The sequence below is a fragment of the Salvelinus alpinus genome, chromosome 14 (genome assembly GCF_045679555.1).
Source record: "Salvelinus alpinus chromosome 14, SLU_Salpinus.1, whole genome shotgun sequence".
NCBI classification, from domain to species: Eukaryota; Metazoa; Chordata; class Actinopteri; order Salmoniformes; family Salmonidae; genus Salvelinus; species Salvelinus alpinus.
In genome coordinates, this window is record NC_092099.1 from 18,846,219 (window position 1) to 18,870,945 (window position 24,727).

The 24,727-nt window shown below is 46.7% G+C and overlaps 1 protein-coding gene across 1 annotated transcript in view; it reads left to right on the forward strand.

Annotated features, from left to right (window-relative positions):
* Window positions 1-10,360: 10,360 nt before the first annotated feature.
* The window catches only part of LOC139538552 (uncharacterized), a 41,065-nt gene continuing 26,698 nt past the window's right edge, over window positions 10,361-24,727 (forward strand). The window contains exon 1 of the mRNA XM_071340716.1: window positions 10,361-10,520. Coding sequence (XP_071196817.1) covers window positions 10,430-10,520 — 91 coding nt within the window. The 5' untranslated portion in view covers window positions 10,361-10,429. The remainder of the gene's footprint in view (window positions 10,521-24,727) is intronic.

Here is a 24,727-nt window from a genome sequence, read left to right on the forward strand (position 1 = left end):
TATAGCTCTTCTGAGGTAATATCGTGCTTTATTTTCGACCCCGTTTGTATGGTCTACGCCCCGACTACTCCCAACCCACGTGTTATATATTACAGAGCTGTATTATATTATTTTTTAACTGTTTACCTCTAACGCTACGCTAACTACGCTATTGCTAGCCTGTCAAGCCTATAGGATTGCTATTATCAAATTTCATATCATATCAAATGTATTTATAAAGCCCTTCCTACATCAGCTGATATCTCAAAGTGCTTATACAGAAACCCAGCCTAAACCCCCAAACAGCAAGCAATGCAGGTGTAGAAGCACGGTGGCTAGGAAAAACTCCCTAGAAAGGCCAAAACCTAGGAAGAAACCTAGAGAGGAACCAGGCTATGAGGGGTGGCCAGTCCTCTTCTGACTGTGCCGGGTGGAGATTATAACAGAACACGGCCAAGATGTTCAAACGTTCATAGATGACCAACAGGAGATTATAACAGAACACGGCCAAGATGTTCAAACGTTCATAGATGACCAACAGGAGATTATAACAGAACACGGCCAAGATGTTCAAGCGTTCATAGATGACCAACAGGAGATTATAACAGAACACGGCCAAGATGTTCAAGCGTTCATAGATGACCAACAGGAGATTATAACAGAACACGGCCAAGATGTTCAAACGTTCATAGATGGCCAACAGGAGATTATAACAGAACACGGCCAAGATGTTCAAACGTTCATAGATGACCAACAGGAGATTATAACAGAACACGGCCAAGATGTTCAAGCGTTCATAGATGACCAACAGGAGATTATAACAGAACACGGCCAAGATGTTCAAGCGTTCATAGATGACCAACAGGAGATTATAACAGAACACGGCCAAGATGTTCAAACGTTCATAGATGACCAACAGGAGATTATAACAGAACACGGCCAAGATGTTCAAACGTTCATAGATGACCAACAGGAGATTATAACAGAACACGGCCAAGATGTTCAAGCGTTCATAGATGACCAACAGGAGATTATAACAGAACACGGCCAAGATGTTCAAGCGTTCATAGATGACCAACAGGAGATTATAACAGAACACGGCCAAGATGTTCAAGCGTTCATAGATGACCAACAGGAGATTATAACAGAACACGGCCAAGATGTTCAAACGTTCATAGATGACCAACATGGTCATGTACTATTAGCTTTTCGGCTACTGTTAGCAGGCTCAGTATTGAGATGGCTGTACTGGTTTATGGTTCATTTAACAGGCTTATGTGTATACATTTTTTATTGAAACAGTACATGAGGTTAAAACAACTAAATACTGAGAAAGTTATGTTTTTAAATACAAGTCAATGTATTAACTAGTATGACTATTTTACACTGAACAAAAATATAAAACGCATCGTGTAAAGTGTTGGTCCCATGTTTCATGAGCTGAAATTAAAACATCACAGAAATGTTCCAGATGCACAAAAAAGCTTATTTTTTTCAAATTTTGTGCACAGATTTGTTTACATCCCTGTTAGTGAGCATTTCTCATTTGCCAAGATAATCCATCCACCTGACCATTTTTTATTGAAGCATATCAAGAAGCTGATTAATGATTAAACGGCATGATCATTACATAGGTGCACCTTGTGCTGGGGGAGTGTGCAAGTTTTGAGTGTGTATGCAATTGGCATGCTGACTGCAGGAATGTCCCGCTGAACTGTTGCCAGAGACTTGAATGTTAATTTCTCTACCATAAACTGCCTCCAACATTGTTTTAGAGAATTTGGCAGTAAGACCAACCGGCCTCACAAACGCAGACCACATGTAACCACGCCAGCCCAGGACCTCCACATCTGGCTTCTTCACCTGCGGGATCATCTGGGGGGGGGGGGGGGGGGTTACTGAGGAGTATTTCTGTCTGGGGAAAAAGTCATTCTGATTGGCTGGGCCTGGCTGCCAAGTGGGTGGGCCTATGCCCTCCCATGCCTGCCCAAGCATGTGTAATCCATAGATTAGTGGCTAAATCATTTATTTCAATTCAGTGCTTTTCTCGTAGGAACAGTAACTCAGTAAAATCTTAGAAATTGTTGCATTTTGCATTTTATATTTTTGTTCAGTATAAATATTATGATATTATGATATTATTAAGATATTATGTTACTGTACTGTAGTTTCTAGTCTTTTACTGACTGAATTATTAATGTTTTGCAGATCGAAATTCAACCAGGCCAACAGTTCCAAGAGCAGTGTTAGGTGCTTTAGATCAGAGGAGTCAATCCATGGAGGGCCTAGTGTCTTCTGTTTTTTACCCATCAACCAGGTGAGGGGTGTTATTTACTGTAACCTAGACAACCAGGTGAGGGGTGTTATTTACTAATTAGTGACCTTCATTCATCAATGAAGTACAAGGAGGAGCGAAAACCTGCAGACTCTCATCCCACCGTGGATTGAGTTTGACATGTTTCTGAAAAACATCCTGAGAGGTATGTACAGAGATTGTATTGACCGTAGACTTAGAATCGAAGAAGATCCAATCTTAATTGGTAATTTTGGGGGGGGGGGGGGGGTGGGATCTCCATCTCAGAAATGCACGTATCAGGATAACAGGCGTTGTGTCTGAGAGAAAAGAGGCCCACCAACACTGTTTCGGATGCGAATGTCCATTCTACTCATTGTAATTCTATGGCACATAGATTCTATGGGCTGAGATTCTAATTCTATGTCCGTTCTACTCATTGTAATTCTATGGCACAATGGCTGTGCTACAGTATGTACAGTCGTGGCCAAAAATAGAGAATGACAGAAATATTAATTTCCACAAAGTTTGCTGCTTCAGTGTCTTTAGATATTTTTGTCAGATGTTACTATGGAATACTGAAGTATAATTACAAGCATTTCATAAGTGTCAAAGGCTTTTATTGACAATTACACGAAGTTGATGCAAAGAGTAAATATTTGCAGTGTTGACCCTTCTTTTTCAAGACCTCTGCAATCCGCCCTGGCATGCTGTCAATTAACTTCTGGGCCACATCCTGACTGATGGCAGCCCATTCTTGCATAATCAATGCTTGGAGTTTGTCAGCATTTGTGGGTTTTTGTATGTCCTCCCGCCTCTTGAGGATTGACCACAAGTTCTCAATGTGATTAAGGTCTGGGGAGTTTCCTGGCCATGTACCCAAAATATCGATGTTTTGTTCCCCGAGCCACTTAGTTATCACTTTTGCCTTATGGCAAGGTGCTCCATCATGCTGGAAAAGGCATTGTTCATCACCAAACTGTTCCTGGATAGTTGGGAGAAGTTGCTCTCGGAGAATGTGTTGGTACCATTCTTTATTCATGGCTGTAATCTTAGGCAAAATTGTGAGTGAGCCCACTCCCTTGGCTGAGAAGCAACCCCACACATGAATGGTCTCAGGATGCTTTACTGTTGGCATGACACAGGACTGATGGTAGCGCTCACCTTGTCTTCTCCGGACAAGCTTTTTTCCGGATGCCCCAAACAATTGGAAAGGGGATTCATCAGAGAAAAGGACTTTACCCCAGTCCTCAGCAGTCCAATCCCTGTACCTTTTGCAGAATATCAGTCTGTCCCTGATGTTTTTCCTGGAGAGAAGTGGTTTCTTTGCTGCCCTTCTTGACACCAGGCCATCCTCCAAAAGTCTTCGCCTCACTGTGTGTGCAGATGCACTCACACCTGCCTGTTGCCATTCCTGTGCAAGCTCTGTACTGGTGGTGCCCCGATCCCGCAGCTGAATCAACTTTAGGAGACGGTCCTGGCGCTTGCTGGACTTTCTTGGGCGCCCTGAAGCCTTCTGCAGAAATTCAGTGGAAAGGTTATTTTGGGATTCACTTCATTTGCATGGCAAAGAGGGACTTTGCAATTAATTGCATCTCATCTGATCACTCTTCATAACATTCTGGAATATATGCAAATTGCCATCATACGAACTGAGGCAGCAGACTTTGTGAAAATGTATATTTGTGTAATTCTCAAAACTTTTGGCCACGACTGTACACTGAGTACACCAAACATTAGGAACACCTTCCTAATATTGAGTTGAACCCCCCCCCCCTTTTTCCCCTCAGAACAGCCTCAATTCGTCGGGTCATGGACTCTACAAGGTGTCGAAAGCGTTCCACAGGGATGCTGGTCCATGTTGACTCCAATGCTTCCCACAGTTGTGTCAAGTTGGCTGGATGTCCTTTGGGTGGTGGACCATTCTTGATCCTCATGGGAAACTGTTGAGCGTGAAAAACCCAGGAGCATTGCGGATCTTGACACATCGCACCTACTACCATACCCCGTTCAAAGGCACTTAAATATTTTTGTCTTGTTTATTCACCATCAGAATGGCACACATACACAATCCATGTCTCAATTGTCTCAAGGCTTCAAAATCTATCATTAGCCTGTCTCCTACCCTTCATCTACACTGATTGAAGTGGATTTAAGAAGTGACATCAATAAGGGATCATAGCTTTCACCTGGATTCACCACGTCAGTCTATGTCAAGGATGGGCACATTTGACGAGGGTGGGGGCCACAAAAAACTGAAATCATGAGGAGCCGCAGTGGCTTGTGGGTCTGCATATCCACATCAATACCATAAATTAGCAGTTCTACACATTTTGCCATAAGGTGGAGGCAAATGCTTGCAGTTTGATTTTATATTTAGATTATCCTCCCTGTTTCTCAGTTTCTGGGGCTGAGTCGAGACCACTGGTTACTTTATGTCCAGGGGCTGAGTCGAGACCACTGGTTACTGTATGTCCAGGGGCTGAGTCGAGACTACTGGTTACTTTATGTCCAGGGGCTGAGTCGAGACCACTGGTTACTTTATGTCCAGGGGCTGAGTCGAGACCACTGGTTACTTTATGTCCAGGGGCTGAGTCGAGACCACTGGTTACTGTATGTCCAGGGGCTGAGTCGAGACCACTGGTTACTTTATGTCCAGGGGCTGAGTCGAGACCACTGGTTACTTTATGTCCAGGGGCTGAGTCGAGACCACTGGTTACTGTATGTCCAGGGACTGAGTCGAGACCACTGGTTACTTTATGTCCAGGGGCTGAGTCGAGACCGCTGGTTACTTTATGTCCAGGGGCTGAGTCGAGACCACTGGTTACTGTATGTCCAGGGGCTGAGTCGAGACCACTGGTTACTGTATGTCCAGGGGCTGAGTCGAGACCACTGGTTACTGTATGTCCAGGGGCTGAGTCGAGACCACTGGTTACTGTATGTCCAGGGGCTGAGTCGAGACCACTGGTTACTGTATGTCCAGGGGCTGAGTCGAGACCACTGGTTACTGTATATCCAGGGGCTGAGTCGAGACCACTGGTTACTGTATATCCAGGGGCTGAGTCGAGACCACTGGTTACTGTATATCCAGGGGCTGAGTCGAGACCACTGGTTACTGTATATCCAGGGGCTGAGTCGAGACCACTGGTTACTGTATGTCCAGGGGCTGAGTCGAGACCACTGGTTACTGTATGTCCAGGTGCTGAGTCGAGACCACTGGTTACTGTATGTCCAGGGGCTGAGTCGAGACCACTGGTTACTGTATGTCCAGGGGCTGAGTCGAGACCACTGGTTACTGTATGTCCAGGGGCTGAGTCGAGACCACTGGTTACTGTATGTCCAGGGGCTGAGTCGAGACCACTGGTTACTGTATGTCCAGGGGCTGAGTCGAGACCACTGGTTACTTTATGTCCAGGGGCTGAGTCGAGACCACTGGTTACTTTATGTCCAGGGGTTGAGTCGAGACCACTGGTTACTTTATGTCCAGGGGCTGAGTCGAGACCACTGGTTACTTTATGTCCAGGGGCTGAGATGACATCACTACAGCTACTTTATCTGACCCTTTGATTTAGAGGAATGTTGGAATGTCACTTTTTTAGTCTCAAAGGCACGTTTCTAACACTGACATTACATTCTCCTCTTCTTACTTACCACACCGCCAGAGATAACAGATATCTAAACTAGGACAAAGAGGACACAGGTTTCCTTCTTTAATGCCATATCAGGTCTATGCTTTGGTGTGATTTAGATTACCACCCCTGGTAGTTCTGTGGAACCACCACCACATTGCGGGTAAACCTCTCACTTCCTCTTCACTCTGTTAGCTGTATCAACTCTCTCCTAACCCACCTCAGAGTCAGACCCAGAGAGCAGGGGTTTGCCTTGCAGGGGAGAGGTGTTAAACTGTGACTGGCTCTTCCTTCTTACCAAATAAATGTTCAAACCAAGACCTTATGACGACAGATATCCTCCTGCCTTTTGGATAGCATATGCCCCCTAGTGGATGAAAGCTATAACTACAGCCTTGCCAGAAGAACACTGTCCTATTGAAAGAGTTGAGGAACTAAATACAATACAAGATCAGAACAGCTAGGTAGGCCTTCTACAATGATGAAATCAAACCACTGAAGAAAAAAAAACGAAATCCAGCTAAATGGCACGAGGAACTCAAGGCTTTAGCCAACATCTCCAAGTTTGTGCCCTCCTTCCACATTGCGGGCCAGATGATGGCAGAGGAAGAGCACCGAGGAACTTGAAGCTCTCGACCCGCTCCTCTACAGCTTAGTGATGTGGATTGGGGCGTGCTCGCCCCTCCGTTTCCTGTGGTCCACGATCGGCTCTTTTGTTTTGCTGACGTCGAGGGAGAGGTTGTTGTCCTGGCGCCACACCGCCAGGTCTCTGACCTCCTCCCTGTAGGCTGTCTCATCACACCACACCGCCAGGTCTCTGACCTCCTCCCTGTAGGCTGTCTCATCACACCACACCGCCAGGTCTCTGACCTCCTCCCTGTAGGCTGTCTCATCACACCACACCGCCAGGTCTCTGAACTCCTCCCTGTAGGCTCACACCACACTACCAGAGATAACAGATATCTAAACTAGGACAAAGAGGACACAGGTTTCCTTCTTTAATGCCATATCAGGTCTATGCTTTGGTGTGATTTTGATTACCACCCCTGGTAGTTCTGTGGAACCACAGTTAAACCACGGTTTAACCTCTCACTTCCTCTTCACTTTGTTAACTGTATAAACTCTCTCCTAACCCACCTCAGAGTCAGACCCAGAGAGCAGGGGTTTGCCTTGCAGGGGAGAGGTGTTAAACTGTGACTGGCTGCCTGATTGTATGATGGCGCTGGAGCACAAGGCAGACGTTTTACGTGCCTCAAACTGATTGTTTTTTTTGTTGGTTTATCTGCGTTGTTTTTAACTTATTTTTAAACTTATTTTGTACATAATGTTGCCGCTACCATCTCTTATGACCGAAAATAACTTCTTGACATCAAGACTGCGATTACTCACCAAGGACTAGCAGAATCCTTTTTCTTCTTTCACGACTCTGACGAGCCCGAGGCGGAGGATACCCCTTGGGAACAGGCTCCGACCCCTGAGATCTGCGTGAAGAGGGGGCGGACAAAGAGGGGCCGGAGAGCGGGCTGCCTTCTGAGAATTTGAAGGCGATCGAATAAACTCCAACTTCCCTCAATTCTGCTAGCAAACATCCAATAAAATGGACGAATTATGTGGAAGATTAACATTAAAAACTGTAACATCTTATGCTTCACGGAGTCGTGGCTGAACGACGACAATATCAACATACAGCTGGCTGGTTATACGATGTACCGGCAGGATAGAACACCGGCGTCTGGTAAGACAAGGGGCAGCGGACTATGTATTTTTGTAAATAACAGCTGGTGCACGATATCTAAGGAGGTGTCAAGCTATTGCTCGCCTGAGGTAGAGTATATCATGATAAGCTGTAGACCACACTACCCACCGAGAGAGTTCTCATCTGTATTCTTCCTAGCTGTTTACATACCACCTCAGTTAGAGGTTGGCACTAAGACAGCATTGAATGAGCTGTATTCCTCCATAAGCAAACAAGAAAACGCTCACCCAGAGGCGGCGCTCCTGGTAGCCGGAGACTTTAATGCAGGGAAACTTAAATCAGTTTTTACCAATTTTCTATGTTAAATGTGCAACCAGAGGGAAAATAACTCTGGACCACCTTTCCTCTACACACAGAGACAAATACAAAGCTCTCCCTCCATTTGGCAAATCTGACCATAATTCCATCCTCCTGATTCCAAGCAAACATTAAAGCAGGAAGCACCAGTGACTAGATCAATAAAAAATTGGTCAGATGAAGCAGATGCTACAGGACTGTTTTGCTAGCACAGACTGGAATATGTTCCCGGGATTCCTCCAATGGCATTGAGGAGTACACCACATCAGTCATTGGCTTCATCAATAATTGCATCGATGACATCGTCCCCACAGTGACCGTACGTACATACCCCAACCAGAAGCCATGGATTACAGGCAGCATCCTCATTGAGCTAAAGGCTAGAGCTGCCACTTTCAAAGAGCAGGATTCTAACCCGGAAGCTTATAAGAAATCCCGCTATGCCCTCTGACGAACCATCAAACAGGCAAAGCGCCAATACAGGACTAAGATCGAGTCGTACTACACTGGCTCCGACGCTCGCCGGATGTGGCAGGGCTTGCAAACCATGATAGACTACAAAGGGAATTACAGCTGGGAGCTGCCCAATGACACGAGCCTACCAGACGAGCTAAACTACTTCTATGTTCGCTTCGAGGCAAGTAACACTGAAACATGCATGAGAGCACCAGCTGTACCGGAAGATTGTGTGATCACGCTCTCCGCAGCCGATGTGAATAAGAACTTGAGACAGGTCAACATTCACAAGGCCGCAGGGCCAGACAGATTACCAGGTCATGTTCCCCCGAGCATGCGCTCTCTTCACTGACATTTTCAACCTCTCCCTGTCCGAGTCTGTAATACCAACATGTTTTAAGCAGACCACCATAGTGCCTGTGCCCAAGAAGACAAAGGTAACCTGCCTAAATGACTACCAACACGTAGCACTCACGTCTGTAGCCATGAAGTGCTTTGAAAGGCTGGTCATGGCTCACAACAACACCATCATCCCAGACCCACTCCAATTTACATACCGGCCCAACAGATCCACAGATGATGCAATGTCTATTGCACTTCACACTGCTCCAAAACCGCCATAAAAAAGCTAGACTACGGTTTGCAATTGCACATGGGGACAAAGATCGTACTTTTTGGAGAAATGTCCTCTGGTCTGATGAAACAAAAATAGAACTGTTTGGCCATAATGACCATTGTTGTGTTTGGAGGAAAAAGGGGGAGACTTGCAAGCCAAAGAACACCATCCCAACCATGAAGAACAGGGGTGGCAGCATCATGTTGTGGGGGTGCTTTGCTGCAGGAGGGACTGGTGCACTTCACAAAATAGATGGCATCATGAGGGGGGAAATTTTGTGGATATATTGAAGCAACATCTCAAGACATCAGTCAGGAAGTTAAAGCTTGGTCGCAAATGGGTCTTCCAAATGGACAATGACCCCAAGCATCTTTCCAAAGTTGTGGCAAAATGGCTTAAGGACAACAAAGTCAAGGTATTGGAGTGGCCATCACAAAGCCCTGACCTCAATCCTATAGAAAATGTGTGGGCAGAACTGAAAAAGTGTGTGTGAGCAAAGAGGCCTACAAACCTGACTCAGTTACACCAGCTCTGTCAGGAGGAATGGGCCAAAATTCACCCAACTTATTGTGGGATACTTGTGGAAGGCTACCCGAAATGTTTGACCCAAGTTAAACAATTTAATGGCAATCCTAACAATTACTAATTGAGTGTATGTAAACTTCTGACCCACTGGGAATGTGATGAAATAAATAAAAGCTGAAATAAATCATTCTCTCTACTATTATTCTGACATTTCACATTCTTAAAATAAAGTGGTGATCCTAACTGACCTAAAACAGGGAATTTTTACTAGGATTAAATGTAAGGAATTGTGAAAAACTGAGTTTAAATGTATTTGGCTAAAGGTGTATGTAAAACTTCCGACTTCAACTGTACAAAGTGGAATGTAAAAACAACAATTACACAGTGGAATTTAAAAACGGTCAAATTTCCAATTTGATCTTTAACGGAAGAGGGATGCACGGTATTTGGGCCTGCCTTTGTCAATAATAAAATGGATACATTGATTGAATCTGGTCGTTAACCTGCACAGTAAACTCAGCGTCTGTGAGTGCAATGACATATCGGCTGTGTCTCAAACTGCCACCTTATCCTCTACATGGTGTACTACGTTGCACCAGAGCTCTATGGGTCCTCGTTCTAAAGAAGTGCACTATATTAGAGACTAGGAGGCCATTAGGGACACAGATCCATTATAGTCTGGGAACACATATTGTTGTTGTACGTAATGTCATTCAGCGACAGTGAGAGTGGGTGTGTTGTGGTTTTACAACCCCCCCCCCCCCACCCCCTCTTCCTCTTCCTCCTCTGGGTTTCTGTCTGAGGTAAAAACACGTTTCCTAACATCAGGGTGAATCAGAAACGCTGTGCTCTGCCGTCACTTCAGGGATGAAGAAGGCATGATGGAATGTAACGTGTGGATGACAGCGGTCCTCCTGTCATTATACCTTTCAGATCACGTACTGACTGAACAACTTCCCAGCTGCGAAGGTGAGATCGAGATATGATGTCATTTATTCACTCATTTCTAGAGAATGAAGCTTGTTTTTCCATGATGCATCAATAAGTTGTCACGTCGACTGCGTTATGACTTGTCTTTCATAGAAACTAAAATACCTTATATTCTGTTACTTGAGTTGTCATTCTTTTTTTCTTTTTTTAAAGAAGAACATTCTGAGATGATAAATGAGACGAAGAAAAGTTTTTTAACGGCTCTCATGACAGTGATTTAGGAACAACATGTTGTACAAATCAGCATGTTCTGGGCTGTAGTGAATGTTGTGGGGCTGTAGTGAATGCTGTGGGGCTGTAGTGAATGTTGTGGGGTGGAGTGAATGTTGTGGGGCTGTAGTGAATGTTGTGGGGCTGTAGTGAATGTTGTGGGGCTGTAGTGAATGCTGTGGGGCTGTAGTGAATGTTGTGGGGCTGTAGTGAATGTTGTGGGGCTGTAGTGAATGTTGTGGGGCTGTAGTAAACGTTGTGGGGCTGTAGTAAACGTTGTGCGGCTGTAGTAAACGTTGTGCGGCTGTAGTGAATGTTGTGCGGCTGTAGTGAACGCTGTGGGGCTGTAGTGAATGTTGTGGGGCTGTAGTGAATGTTGTGGGGCTGTAGTGAATGTTGTGGGGCTGTAGTGAATGTTGTGGGGCTGTAGTGAATGTTGTGGGGCTGTAGTGAATGTTGTGCGGCTGTAGTGAATGTTGTGGGGCTGTAGTGAATGTTGTGGGGCTGTAGTGAATGTTGTGGGGCTGTAGTGAATGTTGTGCGGCTGTAGTGAATGTTGTGGGGCTGTAGTGAATGTTGTGGGGCTGTAGTGAATGTTGTGGGGCTGTAGTGAATGTTGTGGGGCTGTAGTGAATGTTGTGCGGCTGTAGTGAATGCTGTGGGGCTATAGTGAATGCTGTGGGGCTGTAGTGAATGCTGTGGGGCTGTAGTGAATGCTGTGGTGATGTAGTGAATGCTGTGGGGCTGTAGTGAATGCTGTGGGGCTGTAGTGAATGTTGTGGGGCTGTAGTGAATGCTGTGGGGCTGTAGTGAATGATGTGGGGCTGTAGTGAATGTTGTGGGGCTGTAGTGAATGATGTGGGGCTGTAGTGAATGTTGTGGGGCTGTAGTGAATGTTGTGTGGCTGTAGTGAATACTGTGGGGCTGTAGTGAATGTTGTGGGGCTGTAGTGAATGTTGTGGGGCTGTAGTGAATGTTGTGGGGCTGTAGTGAATGTTGTGCGGCTGTAGTGAATGTTGTGGGGCTGTAGTGAATGTTGTGGGGCTGTAGTGAATGATGTGGGGCTGTAGTGAATGTTGTGGGGCTGTAGTGAATGTTGTGGGGCTGTAGTGAATGTTGTGGGGCTGTAGTGAATGTTGTGCGGCTGTAGTGAATGATGTGGGGCTGTAGTGAATGCTGTGGGGCTGTAGTGAATGCTGTGGGGCTGTAGTGAATGTTGTGGGGCTGTAGTGAATGATGTGGGGCTGTAGTGAATGTTGTGGGGCTGTAGTGAATGTTGTGGGGCTGTAGTGAATGTTGTGGGGCTGTAGTGAATGTTGTGGGGCTGTAGTGAATGCTGTGGGGCTGTAGTGAATGTTGTGGGGCTGTAGTGAATGCTGTGGGGCTGTAGTGAATGTTGTGGGGCTGTAGTGAATGATGTGGGGCTGTAGTGAATGTTGTGGGGCTGTAGTGAATGTTGTGGGGCTGTAGTGAATGTTGTGGGGCTGTAGTGAATGTTGTGCGGCTGTAGTGAATGATGTGGGGCTGTAGTGAATGTTGTGGGGCTGTAGTGAATGTTGTGGGGCTGTAGTGAATGTTGTGGGGCTGTAGTGAATGTTGTGGGGCTGTAGTGAATGTTGTGGGGCTGTAGTGAATGTTGTGGGGCTGTAGTGAATGGATATACTGTGGATTACTCATATACTTTATATGTATTTATATTTATATTCCATTTGTTTCTTGTTACAGTATCAGGTGGGTTATAATGATCACAAATCTCCAATGTTTCATACAACATTGAGATGGGCGGGATGGCTGGATTGTAAAATACATTGTCATGTTGAATGTTGAATGTTCCCGTCACAGATGGGTTAATTATATCTTCATATACAAACCAGATTCAGGTTCAGAGATCCATTTTAAAAGCCACTTCCTGACTGAGCAAACGGGGGCTGTGTGATGTGAGGCGTACACAACCGCTGCACTCTGGTTCTCCGCACGTCTTATGTGTCACAAACTAGTACGCTACTGCACACCGAGTGGACAAAACATTAAGAACACCTGCTCTTTCCGTGACAGAGACTGACCAGGTGAAAGCTATGATCCCTTATTGATGTCACATGTTACATCCACTTAAAATCAGTGTAGATGAAGGGAGAGGAGACGGGTTAAAGCGTTAATGTCTGGTATACTCCTCTATATATCCTCCTCTACAGACGATCTGTGGTGAAGTTTCCCCTACGTACAAATCAAAGAGCAGTTTACCCCCCCCCCCCCCCCCCCCAATTCGTAACCATTTTTTTGTAGGAGGAAATGCAAGACTGACCCGTGATCAGCTTCTAGGGGCAACTTCGTCCCCGACACCTCTACAGGCCGTCTAGATTACTGGCGTCACTCCTCCGCCAGCAGGATTGATTCCCCAACAGTGCATGTAGCTGGTGGGATATGAACTCCGGTCTTCCTGCTTGGGGAAACCAAACGTCTTAACCATATTTGGGCCAACGGGCAGGGCTCTGAATTAATAATTTTTCATCGGGTAGGACACCGGTGTTTCCAACAAACAAACAAAAAGTCTGGAGACCAACAACAAATCTAGGAGCACCAGATCTAGGAGCACCAGATCTAGGAGCACCAAATCTAGGAGCACCAGATCTAGGAGCACCAAATCTAGGAGCACCAAATCTAGGAGCACCAGATCTAGGAGCACCAAATCTAGGAGCACCAGATCTAGGAGCACCAAATCTAGGAGCACCAGATCTAGGAGCACCAGATCTAGGAGCACCAGATCTAGGAGCACCAAATCTAGGAGCACCAGATCTAGGAGCACCAGATCTAGGAGCACCAGATCTAGGAGCACCAAATCTAGGAGCACCAGATCTAGGAGCACCAGATCTAGGAGCACCAGATCTAGGAGCACCAAATCTAGGAGCACCAGATCTAGGAGCACCAGATCTAGGAGCACCAAATCTAGGAGCACCAGATGTTTTTAATTGACTGAGATATAGCATATTGGACCTATATGAATTATAGCTACTTTTGAAGCACATGTTGTGCTCTAGAAACAGTATTTTTTGGAGCGGGGGATCAAAGTTTTTATTTGGCTTTTAAGATAATACAGACAAACAGGCAGATGGCAAGACACCGATCCACATCAAACCCACCACAAGCCCCCATGCTGACACACATCAAACCCACCACAAGCCCCCATGCTGATACCGATCCACATCAAACCCACCACAAGCCCCCATGCTGATACCGATCCACATCAAACCCACCACAAGCCCCCATGCTGATACCGATCCACATCAAACCCACCACAAGCCCCCATACTGACACCGATCCACATCAAACCCACCACAAGCACCCATGCTGATACCGATCCACATCAAACCCACCACAAGCCCCCATGCTGACACCGATCCACATCAAACCCACCACAAGCCCCCATACTGATACCAATCCACATCAAACCCACCACAAGCCCCCATGCTGACACCGATCCACATCAAACCCACCACAAGCCCCCATACTGACACCGATCCACATCAAACCCATCACAAGCCCCCATGCTGATACCGATCCACATCAAACCCACCACAAGCCCCCATGCTGATACCGATCCACATCAAACCCACCACAAGCCCCCATGCTGATACCGATCCACATCTAACCCACCAGAAGCCCCCATGCCGATCCACATCAAACCCACCACAAGCCCCTATGCTGACACCGATCCACATCAAACCCACCACAAGCCCCCATGCTGATACCGATCCACATCAAACCCACCACAAGCCCCTATGCTGACACCGATCCACATCAAACCCACCACAAGCCCCCATGCTGACACCGATCCACATCAAACCCACCACAAGCCCCCATACTGATACCAATCCACATCAAACCCACCACAAGCCCCCATGCTGACACCGATCCACATCAAACCCACCACAAGCCCCCATACTGACACCGATCCACATCAAACCCACCACAAGCCCCCATGCTGACACCGATCCACATCAAACCCACCACAAGCCCCCATACTGACACCGATCCACATCAAACCCACCACAAGCCCCCATGCTGATACCGATCCACATCAAACCCACCACAAGCCCCCATACTGACACCAATCCACATCAAACCCACCACAAGCCCCCATACTGACACCGATCCACATCAAACCCACCACAAGCCCCCATGCTGATACCGATCCACATCTAACCCACCAGAAGCCCCCATGCCGATCCACATCAAACCCACCACAAGCCCCTATGCTGACACCGATCCACATCAAACCCACCACAAGCCCACATGCTGATACCGATCCACATCAAACCCACCACAAGCCCCCATGCTGATACCGATCCACATCAAACCCACCACAAGCCCCTATGCTGACACCGATCCACATCAAACCCACCACAAGCCCCCATGCTGATACCGATCCACATCAAACCCACCACAAGCCCCCATGCTGACACCGATCCACATCAAACCCACCCCAAGCCCCCATACTTACAAACTCATATTTAAAGCCTCAGTCAGCATTTGAAACAATAACAAAGCATTTCAAATCAAATCAAATTGTATTGGTCACATACACATGGTTAGCAGATGTTATTGGTCACATACACATGGTTAGCAGATGTTAATGGTCACATACACATGGTTAGCAGATGTTAATGGTCACATACACATGGTTAGCAGATGTTATTGGTCACATACACATGGTTAGCAGATGTTAATGGTCACATACACATGGTTAGCAGATGTTAATGGTCACATACACATGGTTAGCAGATGTTATTGGTCACATACACATGGTTAGCAGATGTTAATGGTCACATACACATGGTTAGCAGATGTTAATGGTCACATACACATGGTTAGCAGATGTTAATGGTCACATACACATGGTTAGCAGATGTTAATGGTCACATACACATGGTTAGCAGATGTTAATGGTCACATACACATGGTTAGCAGATGTTAATGCGAGTGTAGAGAAATGCTTGTGCTTCTAGTTCCGACAATGCAGTAATAACCAACGAGTAATCTAACCTAACAATTCCACAACTACTACCTTATACACACAAGTGTAAAGGGATAAAGAATATGTACATAAAGATATATGAATGAGTGGTGGTACAGAACGGCATAGGCAAGATGCAGTAGATGGTATAGAGTACACTCGCATTAACATCTGCTAACCATGTGTATGTGACAAATAAATGGTATAGAGTACAGTATATACATATGAGATGAGTAATGTAGGGTATATAAACATAAAGTGGCATAGTTTAAAGTGGCTAGTGATACATTTATTACATAAAGACGGCAAGATGCAGTAGATGGTATAGAGTACAGTATATACAGTGGGGAGAACAAGTATTTGATACACTGACAATTTTGCAGGTTTTCCTACTTACAAAGCATGTAGAGGTCTGTAATTTTTATCATAGGTACACTTCAACTGTGAGAGACGGAATCTAAAACAAAAATCCAGAAAATCACATTGTATGATTTTTAAGTAATTAATTTGCATTTTATTGCATGACATAAGTATTTGATACATCAGAAAAGCAGAACTGAATATTTGGTACAGAAACCTTAGTTTGCAATTACAGAGATCATACGTTTCCTGTAGTTCTTGACCAGGTTTGCACACACTGCAGCAGGGATTTTGGCCCACTCCTCCATACAGACCTTCTCCAGATCCTTCAGGTTTCGGGGCTGTCGCTGGGCAATACGGACTTTCGGCTCCCTCCAAAGATTTTCTATTGGGTTCAGGTCTGGAGACTGGCTAGGCCACTCCAGGACCTTGAGATGCTTCTTACGGAGCCACTCCTTAGTTGCCCTGGCTGTGTGTTTCGGGTCGTTGTCATGCTGGAAGACCCAGCCACGACCCATCTTCAATGCTCTTACTGAGGGAAGGAGGTTGTTGGTCAAGATCTCGCGATACATGGCCCCATCCATCCTCCCCTCAATACGGTGCAGTCGTCCTGTCCCCTTTGCAGAAAAGCATCCCCAAAGAATGATGTTTCCACCTCCATGCTTCACGGTTGGGATGGTGTTCTTGGGGTTGTACTCATCCTTCTATTCCTCCAAACACGGCGAGTGGAGTTTAGAGCAAAAAGCTCTATTTTTGTCTCATCAGACCACATGACCTTCTCCCATTCCTCCTCTGGATCATCCAGATGGTCATTGGCAAACTTCAGACGGGCCTGGACATGCGCTGGCTTGAGCAGGGGGACCTTGCGTGCGCTGCAGGATTTTAATCCATGACGGCGTAGTGTGTTACTAATGGTTTTCTTTGAGACTGTGGTCCCAGCTCTCTTCAGGTCATTGACCAGGTCCTGCCGTGTAGTTCTTGGCTGATCCCTCACATTCCTCATGATCATTGATGCCCCACGAGGTGAGATCTTGCATGGAGCCCCAGACCGAGGGTGATTGACCGTCATCTTGAACTTCTTCCATTTTCTAATAATTGTGCCAACAGTTGTTGCCTTCTCACCAAGCTGCTTGGCTATTGTCCTGTAGCCCATCCCAGCCTTGTACAGGTCTACAATTTATCCCTGATGTCCTTACACAGCTCTCTGGTCTTGGCCATTGTGGAGAGGTTGGAGTCTGTTTGATTGAGTGTGTGGACAGGTGTCTTTTATACAGGTAACGAGTTCAAACAGGTGCAGTTAATACAGGTAATGAGTGGAGAACAGGAGGGCTTCTTAAAGAAAAACTAACAGGTCTGTGAGAGCCGGAATTCTTACTGGTTGGTAGGTGATCAAATACTTATGTCATGCAATAAAATGCAAATTAATTACTTAAAAATCATACAATGTGATTTTCTGGATTTTTGTTTTAGATTCCGTCTCTCACAGTTGAAGTGTACCTATGATAAAAATGACAGACCTCTACATGCTTTGTAAGTAGGAAAACCTGCAAAATCGGCAGTGTATCAAATACTTGTTCTCCCCACTGTACATATACATATGAGATGAGTAATGTAGGGGATGTAAACATTATATTAAGTGGCATTGTTTAAAGTGGCTAGTGATACATTTATTACATACATTTTTCCATTATTAAAGTGGCTAGTGATACATTTTTACATAATTTCCATCTATTCCCATTATTAAAGTGGCTGGAGTTGAGTCAGTATGTTGGCAGCGGCCGCTAAATGTTAGTGGTGGCTGTTTAACAGTCTGATGGCCTTGAGATAGAAGCTGTTTTTCAGTCTCTCGGTCCCTGCTTTGATGCACCTGTACTGACCTCGCCTTCTGGATGATAGCGGGGTGAACAGGCAGTGGCTCGGGTGGTTGTTGTCCTTGATGATCTTTATGGCCTTCCTGTGACATCGGGTGGTGTAGGTGTCCTGGAGGGCAGGTAGTTTCCCCCCGGTGATGCGTTGTGCAGACCTCACTACCCTCTGGAGAGCCTTACGGTTGTGGGCGGAGCAGTTGCCGTACCAGGCGGTGATACAGCCCGACAGGATGCTCTCGATCGTGCATCTGTAAAAGTTTGTGAGAGTTTTAGGTGACAAGACAAATTTCTTCAGCCTCCTGAGGTTGAAGAGGCGCTGTTGCACCTTCTTCACCACGCTGTCTGTGTGGGTGGACCAATTCAGTTTGTCCATGACGTGTACGTCGAGGAACTTAAAACTTTCCACCCTCTCCACTACTGTCCCGTCAATGTGGATAGGGGGGTGCTCCCTCTGCTGTTTCCAGTTTGTTAGACAGAACCTCACCCAGAGAGCTGTACATGTCAGTGTGACAGACAGAACCTGGTTAGACAGACAGAACCTCACCCAGAGAGCAGTACATGTCAGTGTGACAGACAGAACCTCACCCAGAGAGCTGTACATGTCAGTGTGTTAGACAGAACCTCACCCAGAGAGCTGTACATGTCAGTGTGTCAGACAGACAGAACCCGGTTAGACAGACAGAACCTGGTTAGACAGACAGAACCTCACCCAGAGAGCAGTACATGTCAGTGTGTTAGACAGACAGAACCTCACCCAGAGAGCTGTACATGTCAGTTTGTTAGACAGACAGAACCTCACCCAGAGAGCTGTACATGTCAGTGTGTCAGACAGACAGAACCTCACCCAGAGAGCTGTACATGTCAGTGTGTTAGACAGAACCTCACCCAGAGAGCTGTACATGTCAGTGTGTTAGACAGACAGAACCTCACCCAGAGAGCTGTACATGTCAGTGTGTCAGACAGACAGAACCTCACCCAGAGAGCTGTACATGTCAGTGTGTTAGACAGACAGAACCTCACCCAGAGAGCTGTACATGTCAGTTTGTTAGACAGACAGAACCTCACCCAGAGAGCTGTACATGTCAGTGTGTTAGACAGAACCTCACCCAGAGAGCTGTACATGTCAGTGTGTTAGACAGAACCTCACCCAGAGAGCTGTACATGTCAGTTTGTTAGACAGACAGAACCTCACCCAGAGAGCTGTACGTGTCAGTGTGTTAGACAGAACCTCGACCAGAGAGCTGTACATGTCAGTGTGTTAGACAGACAGAACCTCACCCAGAGAGCTGTACATGTCAGTTTGTTAGACAGACAGAACCTCACCCAGAGAGCTGTACATGTCAGTGTGTCAGACAGACAGAACCTCACCCAGAGAGCTGTACATGTCAGTGTGTTAGACAGAACCTCACCCAGAGAGCTGTACATGTCAGTGTGTTAGACAGACAGAACCTCACCCAGAGAGCTGTACATGTCAGTGTGTCAGACAGAACCTCACCCAGAGAGCTATACATGTTAGTGTGACAGACAGACAGAACCTCACCCAGAGAGCTGTACATGTCAGTGGGTTAGACAGAACCTCACCCAGAGAGCTGTACATGTCAGTGTGTTAGACAGAACCTCACCCAGAGAGCTGTACATGTCAGTGTGTTAGACAGACAGAACCTCACCCAGAGAGCTGTACATGTCAGTGTGTCAGACAGACAGAACCTCACCCAGAGAGCTGTACATGTCAGTTTGTTAGACAGAACCTCACCCAGAGAGCTGTACATGTCAGTGTGTCAGACAGACAGAACCTCACCCAGAGAGCTGTACATGTCAGTGTGTTAGACAGACAGAACCTCACCCAGAGAGCTGTACATGTCAGTGTGTCAGACAGACAGAACCTCACCCAGAGAGCTGTACATGTCAGTGTGTCAGACAGACAGAACCTCACCCAGAGAGCTGTACATGTCAGTGTGTTAGACAGACAGAACCTCACCCAGAGAGCTGTACATGTCAGTGTGTTAGACAGAACCTCACCCAGAGAGCTGTACATGTCAGTGTGTTAGACAGAACCTCACCCAGAGAGCTGTACATGTCAGTGTGTTAGACAGACAGAACCTCACCCAGAGAGCTGTTCATGTCAGTGTGTTAGACAGACAGAACCTCACCCAGAGAGCTGTACATGTCAGTTTGTTAGACAGACAGAACCTCACCCAGAGAGCTGTACATGTCAGTGTGGTTAGACAGACAGAACCTCACCCAGAGAGCTGTTCATGTCAGTGTGTTAGACAGACAGAACCTCACCCAGAGAGCTGTACATGTCAGTTTGTTAGACAGACAGAACCTCACCCAGAGAGCTGTACATGTCAGTGTGTTAGACAGACAGAACCTCACCCAGAGAGCTGTACATGTCAGTTTGTTAGACAGACAGAACCTCACCCAGAGAGCTCTACATGTCAGTGTGTTAGACAGACAGAACCTCACCCAGAGAGCTGTACATGTCAGTGTGTTAGACAGACAGAACCTCACCCAGAGAGCTGTACATGTCAGTGTGTTAGACAGAACCTCACCCAGAGAGCTGTACATGTCAGTTTGTTAGACAGACAGAACCTCACCCAGAGAGCTGTACATGTCAGTGTGTTAGACAGACAGAACCTCACCCAGAGAGCTGTACATGTCAGTGTGTTAGACAGACAGAACCTCACCCAGAGAGCTGTACATGTCAGTGTGTTAGACAGACAGAACCTCACCCAGAGAGCTGTACATGTCAGTGTGTTAGACAGACAGAACCTCACCCAGAGAGCTGTACATGTCAGTGTGTTAGACAGACAGAACCTCACCCAGAGAGCTCTACATGTCAGTGTGACAGACAGAACCTCACCCAGAGAGCTGTACATGTCAGTGTGTTAGACAGAACCTCACCCAGAGAGCTCTACATGTCAGTGTGTCAGACAGACAGAACCTCACCCAGAGAGCTGTACATGTCAGTGTGTTAGACAGAACCTCACCCAGAGAGCTGTACATGTCAGTGTGTTAGACAGACAGAACCTCACCCAGAGAGCTGTACATGTCAGTGTGTCAGACAGAACCTCACCCAGAGAGCTATACATGTTAGTGTGACAGACAGACAGAACCTCACCCAGAGAGCTGTACATGTCAGTGGGTTAGACAGAACCTCACCCAGAGAGCTGTACATGTCAGTGTGTTAGACAGAACCTCACCCAGAGAGCTGTACATGTCAGTGTGTTAGACAGACAGAACCTCACCCAGAGAGCTGTACATGTCAGTGTGTCAGACAGACAGAACCTCACCCAGAGAGCTGTACATGTCAGTTTGTTAGACAGAACCTCACCCAGAGAGCTGTACATGTCAGTGTGTCAGACAGACAGAACCTCACCCAGAGAGCTGTACATGTCAGTTTGTTAGACAGAACCTCACCCAGAGAGCTGTACATGTCAGTGTGTCAGACAGACAGAACCTCACCCAGAGAGCTGTACATGTCAGTTTGTTAGACAGACAGAACCTCACCCAGAGAGCTGTACATGTCAGTGTGTTAGACAGACAGAACCTCACCCAGAGAGCTGTACATGTCAGTGTGTTAGACAGACAGAACCTCACCCAGAGAGCTGTACATGTCAGTGTGTTAGACAGACAGAACCTCACCCAGAGAGCTGTACATGTCAGTGTGTTAGACAGACAGAACCTCACCCAGAGAGCTGTACATGTCAGTGTGTTAGACAGACAGAACCTCACCCAGAGAGCTCTACATGTCAGTGTGACAGACAGAACCTCACCCAGAGAGCTGTACATGTCAGTGTGTTACACAGAACCTCACCCAGAGAGCTCTACATGTCAGTGTGTCAGACAGACAGAACCTCACCCAGAGAGCTGTACATGTCAGTGTGTTAGACAGAACCTCACCCAGAGAGCTGTACATGTCAGTGTGTTAGACAGACAGAACCTCACCCAGAGAGCTGTACATGTCAGTGTGTCAGACAGAACCTCACCCAGAGAGCTATACATGTTAGTGTGACAGACAGACAGAACCTCACCCAGAGAGCTGTACATGTCAGTGGGTTAGACAGAACCTCACCCAGAGAGCTGTACATGTCAGTGTGTTAGACAGAACCTCACCCAGAGAGCTGTACATGTCAGTGTGTTAGACAGACAGAACCTCACCCAGAGAGCTGTACATGTCAGTGTGTCAGACAGACAGAACCTCACCCAGAGAGCTGTACATGTCAGTTTGTTAGACAGAACCTCACCCAGAGAGCTGTACATGTCAGTGTGTCAGACAGACAGAACCTCACCCAGAGAGCTGTACATGTCAGTTTGTTAGACAGAACCTCACCCAGAGAGCTGTACATGTCAGTGTGTCAGACAGACAGAACCTCACCCAGAGAGCTGTACATGTCAGTTTGTTAGACAGAACCTCACCCAGAGAGCTGTACATGTCAGTGTGTTAGACAGAACCTCACCCAGAGAGCTGTACATGTCAGTGTGTCAGACAGACAGAACCCGGTTAGACAGACAGAACCTGGTTAGACAGACAGAACCTCACCCAGAGAGCAGTACATGTCAGTGTGTTAGACAGACAGAACCTCACCCAGAGAGCTGTACATGTCAGTTTGTTAGACAGACAGAACCTGGTTAGACAGACAGAACCTCACCCAGAGAGCTGTACATGTCAGTGTGTCAGACAGACAGAACCTCACCCAGAGAGCTGTACATGTCAGTGTGTTAGACAGAACCTCACCCAGAGAGCTGTACATGTCAGTGTGTTAGACAGACAGAACCTCACCCAGAGAGCTGTACATGTCAGTGTGTCAGACAGACAGAACCTCACCCAGAGAGCTGTACATGTCAGTGTGTTAGACAGACAGAACCTCACCCAGAGAGCTGTAGATGTCAGTGTGTTAGACAGAACCTCACCCAGAGAGCTGTACATGTCAGTGTGTTAGACAGAACCTCACCCAGAGAGCTGTAGATGTCAGTGTGTTAGACAGAACCTCACCCAGAGAGCTGTACATGTCAGTGTGTTAGACAGAACCTCACCCAGAGAGCTGTACATGTCAGTGTGTTAGACAGACAGAACCTCACCCAGAGAGCTGTACATGTCAGTGTGTTAGACAGAACCTCACCCAGAGAGCTGTACATGTCAGTGTGTTAGACAGACAGAACCTCACCCAGAGAGCTGTACATGTCAGTGTGTTAGACAGAACCTCACCCAGAGAGCTGTACATGTCAGTGTGTTAGACAGAACCTCACCCAGAGAGCTGTACATGTCAGTGTGTTAGACAGACAGAACCTCACCCAGAGAGCTGTTCATGTCAGTGTGTTAGACAGACAGAACCTCACCCAGAGAGCTGTACATGTCAGTTTGTTAGACAGACAGAACCTCACCCAGAGAGCTGTACATGTCAGTTTGTTAGACAGACAGAACCTCACCCAGAGAGCTGTACATGTCAGTTTGTTAGACAGACAGAACCTCACCCAGAGAGCTCTACATGTCAGTGTGTTAGACAGACAGAACCTCACCCAGAGAGCTGTACATGTCAGTGTGTTAGACAGACAGAACCTCACCCAGAGAGCTGTACATGTCAGTGTGTTAGACAGAACCTCACCCAGAGAGCTGTACATGTCAGTTTGTTAGACAGACAGAACCTCACCCAGAGAGCTGTACATGTCAGTGTGTTAGACAGACAGAACCTCACCCAGAGAGCTGTACATGTCAGTTTGTTAGACAGAACCTCACCCAGAGAGCTGTACATGTCAGTTTGTTAGACAGACAGAACCTCACCCAGAGAGCTGTACATGTCAGTGTGTTAGACAGACAGAACCTCACCCAGAGAGCTGTACATGTCAGTTTGTTAGACAGACAGAAACTCACCCAGAGAGCTGTACATGTCAGTTTGTTAGACAGAACCTCACCCAGAGAGCTGTACATGTCAGTGTGTTAGACAGAACCTCACCCAGAGAGCTGTACATGTCAGTGTGTTAGACAGAACCTCACCCAGAGAGCTGTACATGTCAGTGTGTTAGACAGACAGAACCTCACCCAGAGAGCTGTACATGTCAGTGTGGTTAGACAGACAGAACCTCACCCAGAGAGCTGTACATGTCAGTGTGTTAGACAGAACCTCACCCAGAGAGCTGTACATGTCAGTGTGTTAGACAGACAGAACCTCACCCAGAGAGCTGTTCATGTCAGTGTGTTAGACAGACAGAACCTCACCCAGAGAGCTGTACATGTCAGTTTGTTAGACAGACAGAACCTCACCCAGAGAGCTGTACATGTCAGTGTGTCAGACAGACAGAACCTCACCCAGAGAGCTGTACATGTCAGTGTGTTAGACAGAACCTCACCCAGAGAGCTGTACATGTCAGTGTGTTAGACAGACAGAACCTCACCCAGAGAGCTGTACATGTCAGTGTGTCAGACAGAACCTCACCCAGAGAGCTATACATGTTAGTGTGACAGACAGACAGAACCTCACCCAGAGAGCTGTACATGTCAGTGGGTTAGACAGAACCTCACCCAGAGAGCTGTACATGTCAGTGTGTTAGACAGAACCTCACCCAGAGAGCTGTACATGTCAGTGTGTTAGACAGACAGAACCTCACCCAGAGAGCTGTACATGTCAGTGTGTCAGACAGACAGAACCTCACCCAGAGAGCTGTACATGTCAGTTTGTTAGACAGAACCTCACCCAGAGAGCTGTACATGTCAGTGTGTCAGACAGACAGAACCTCAC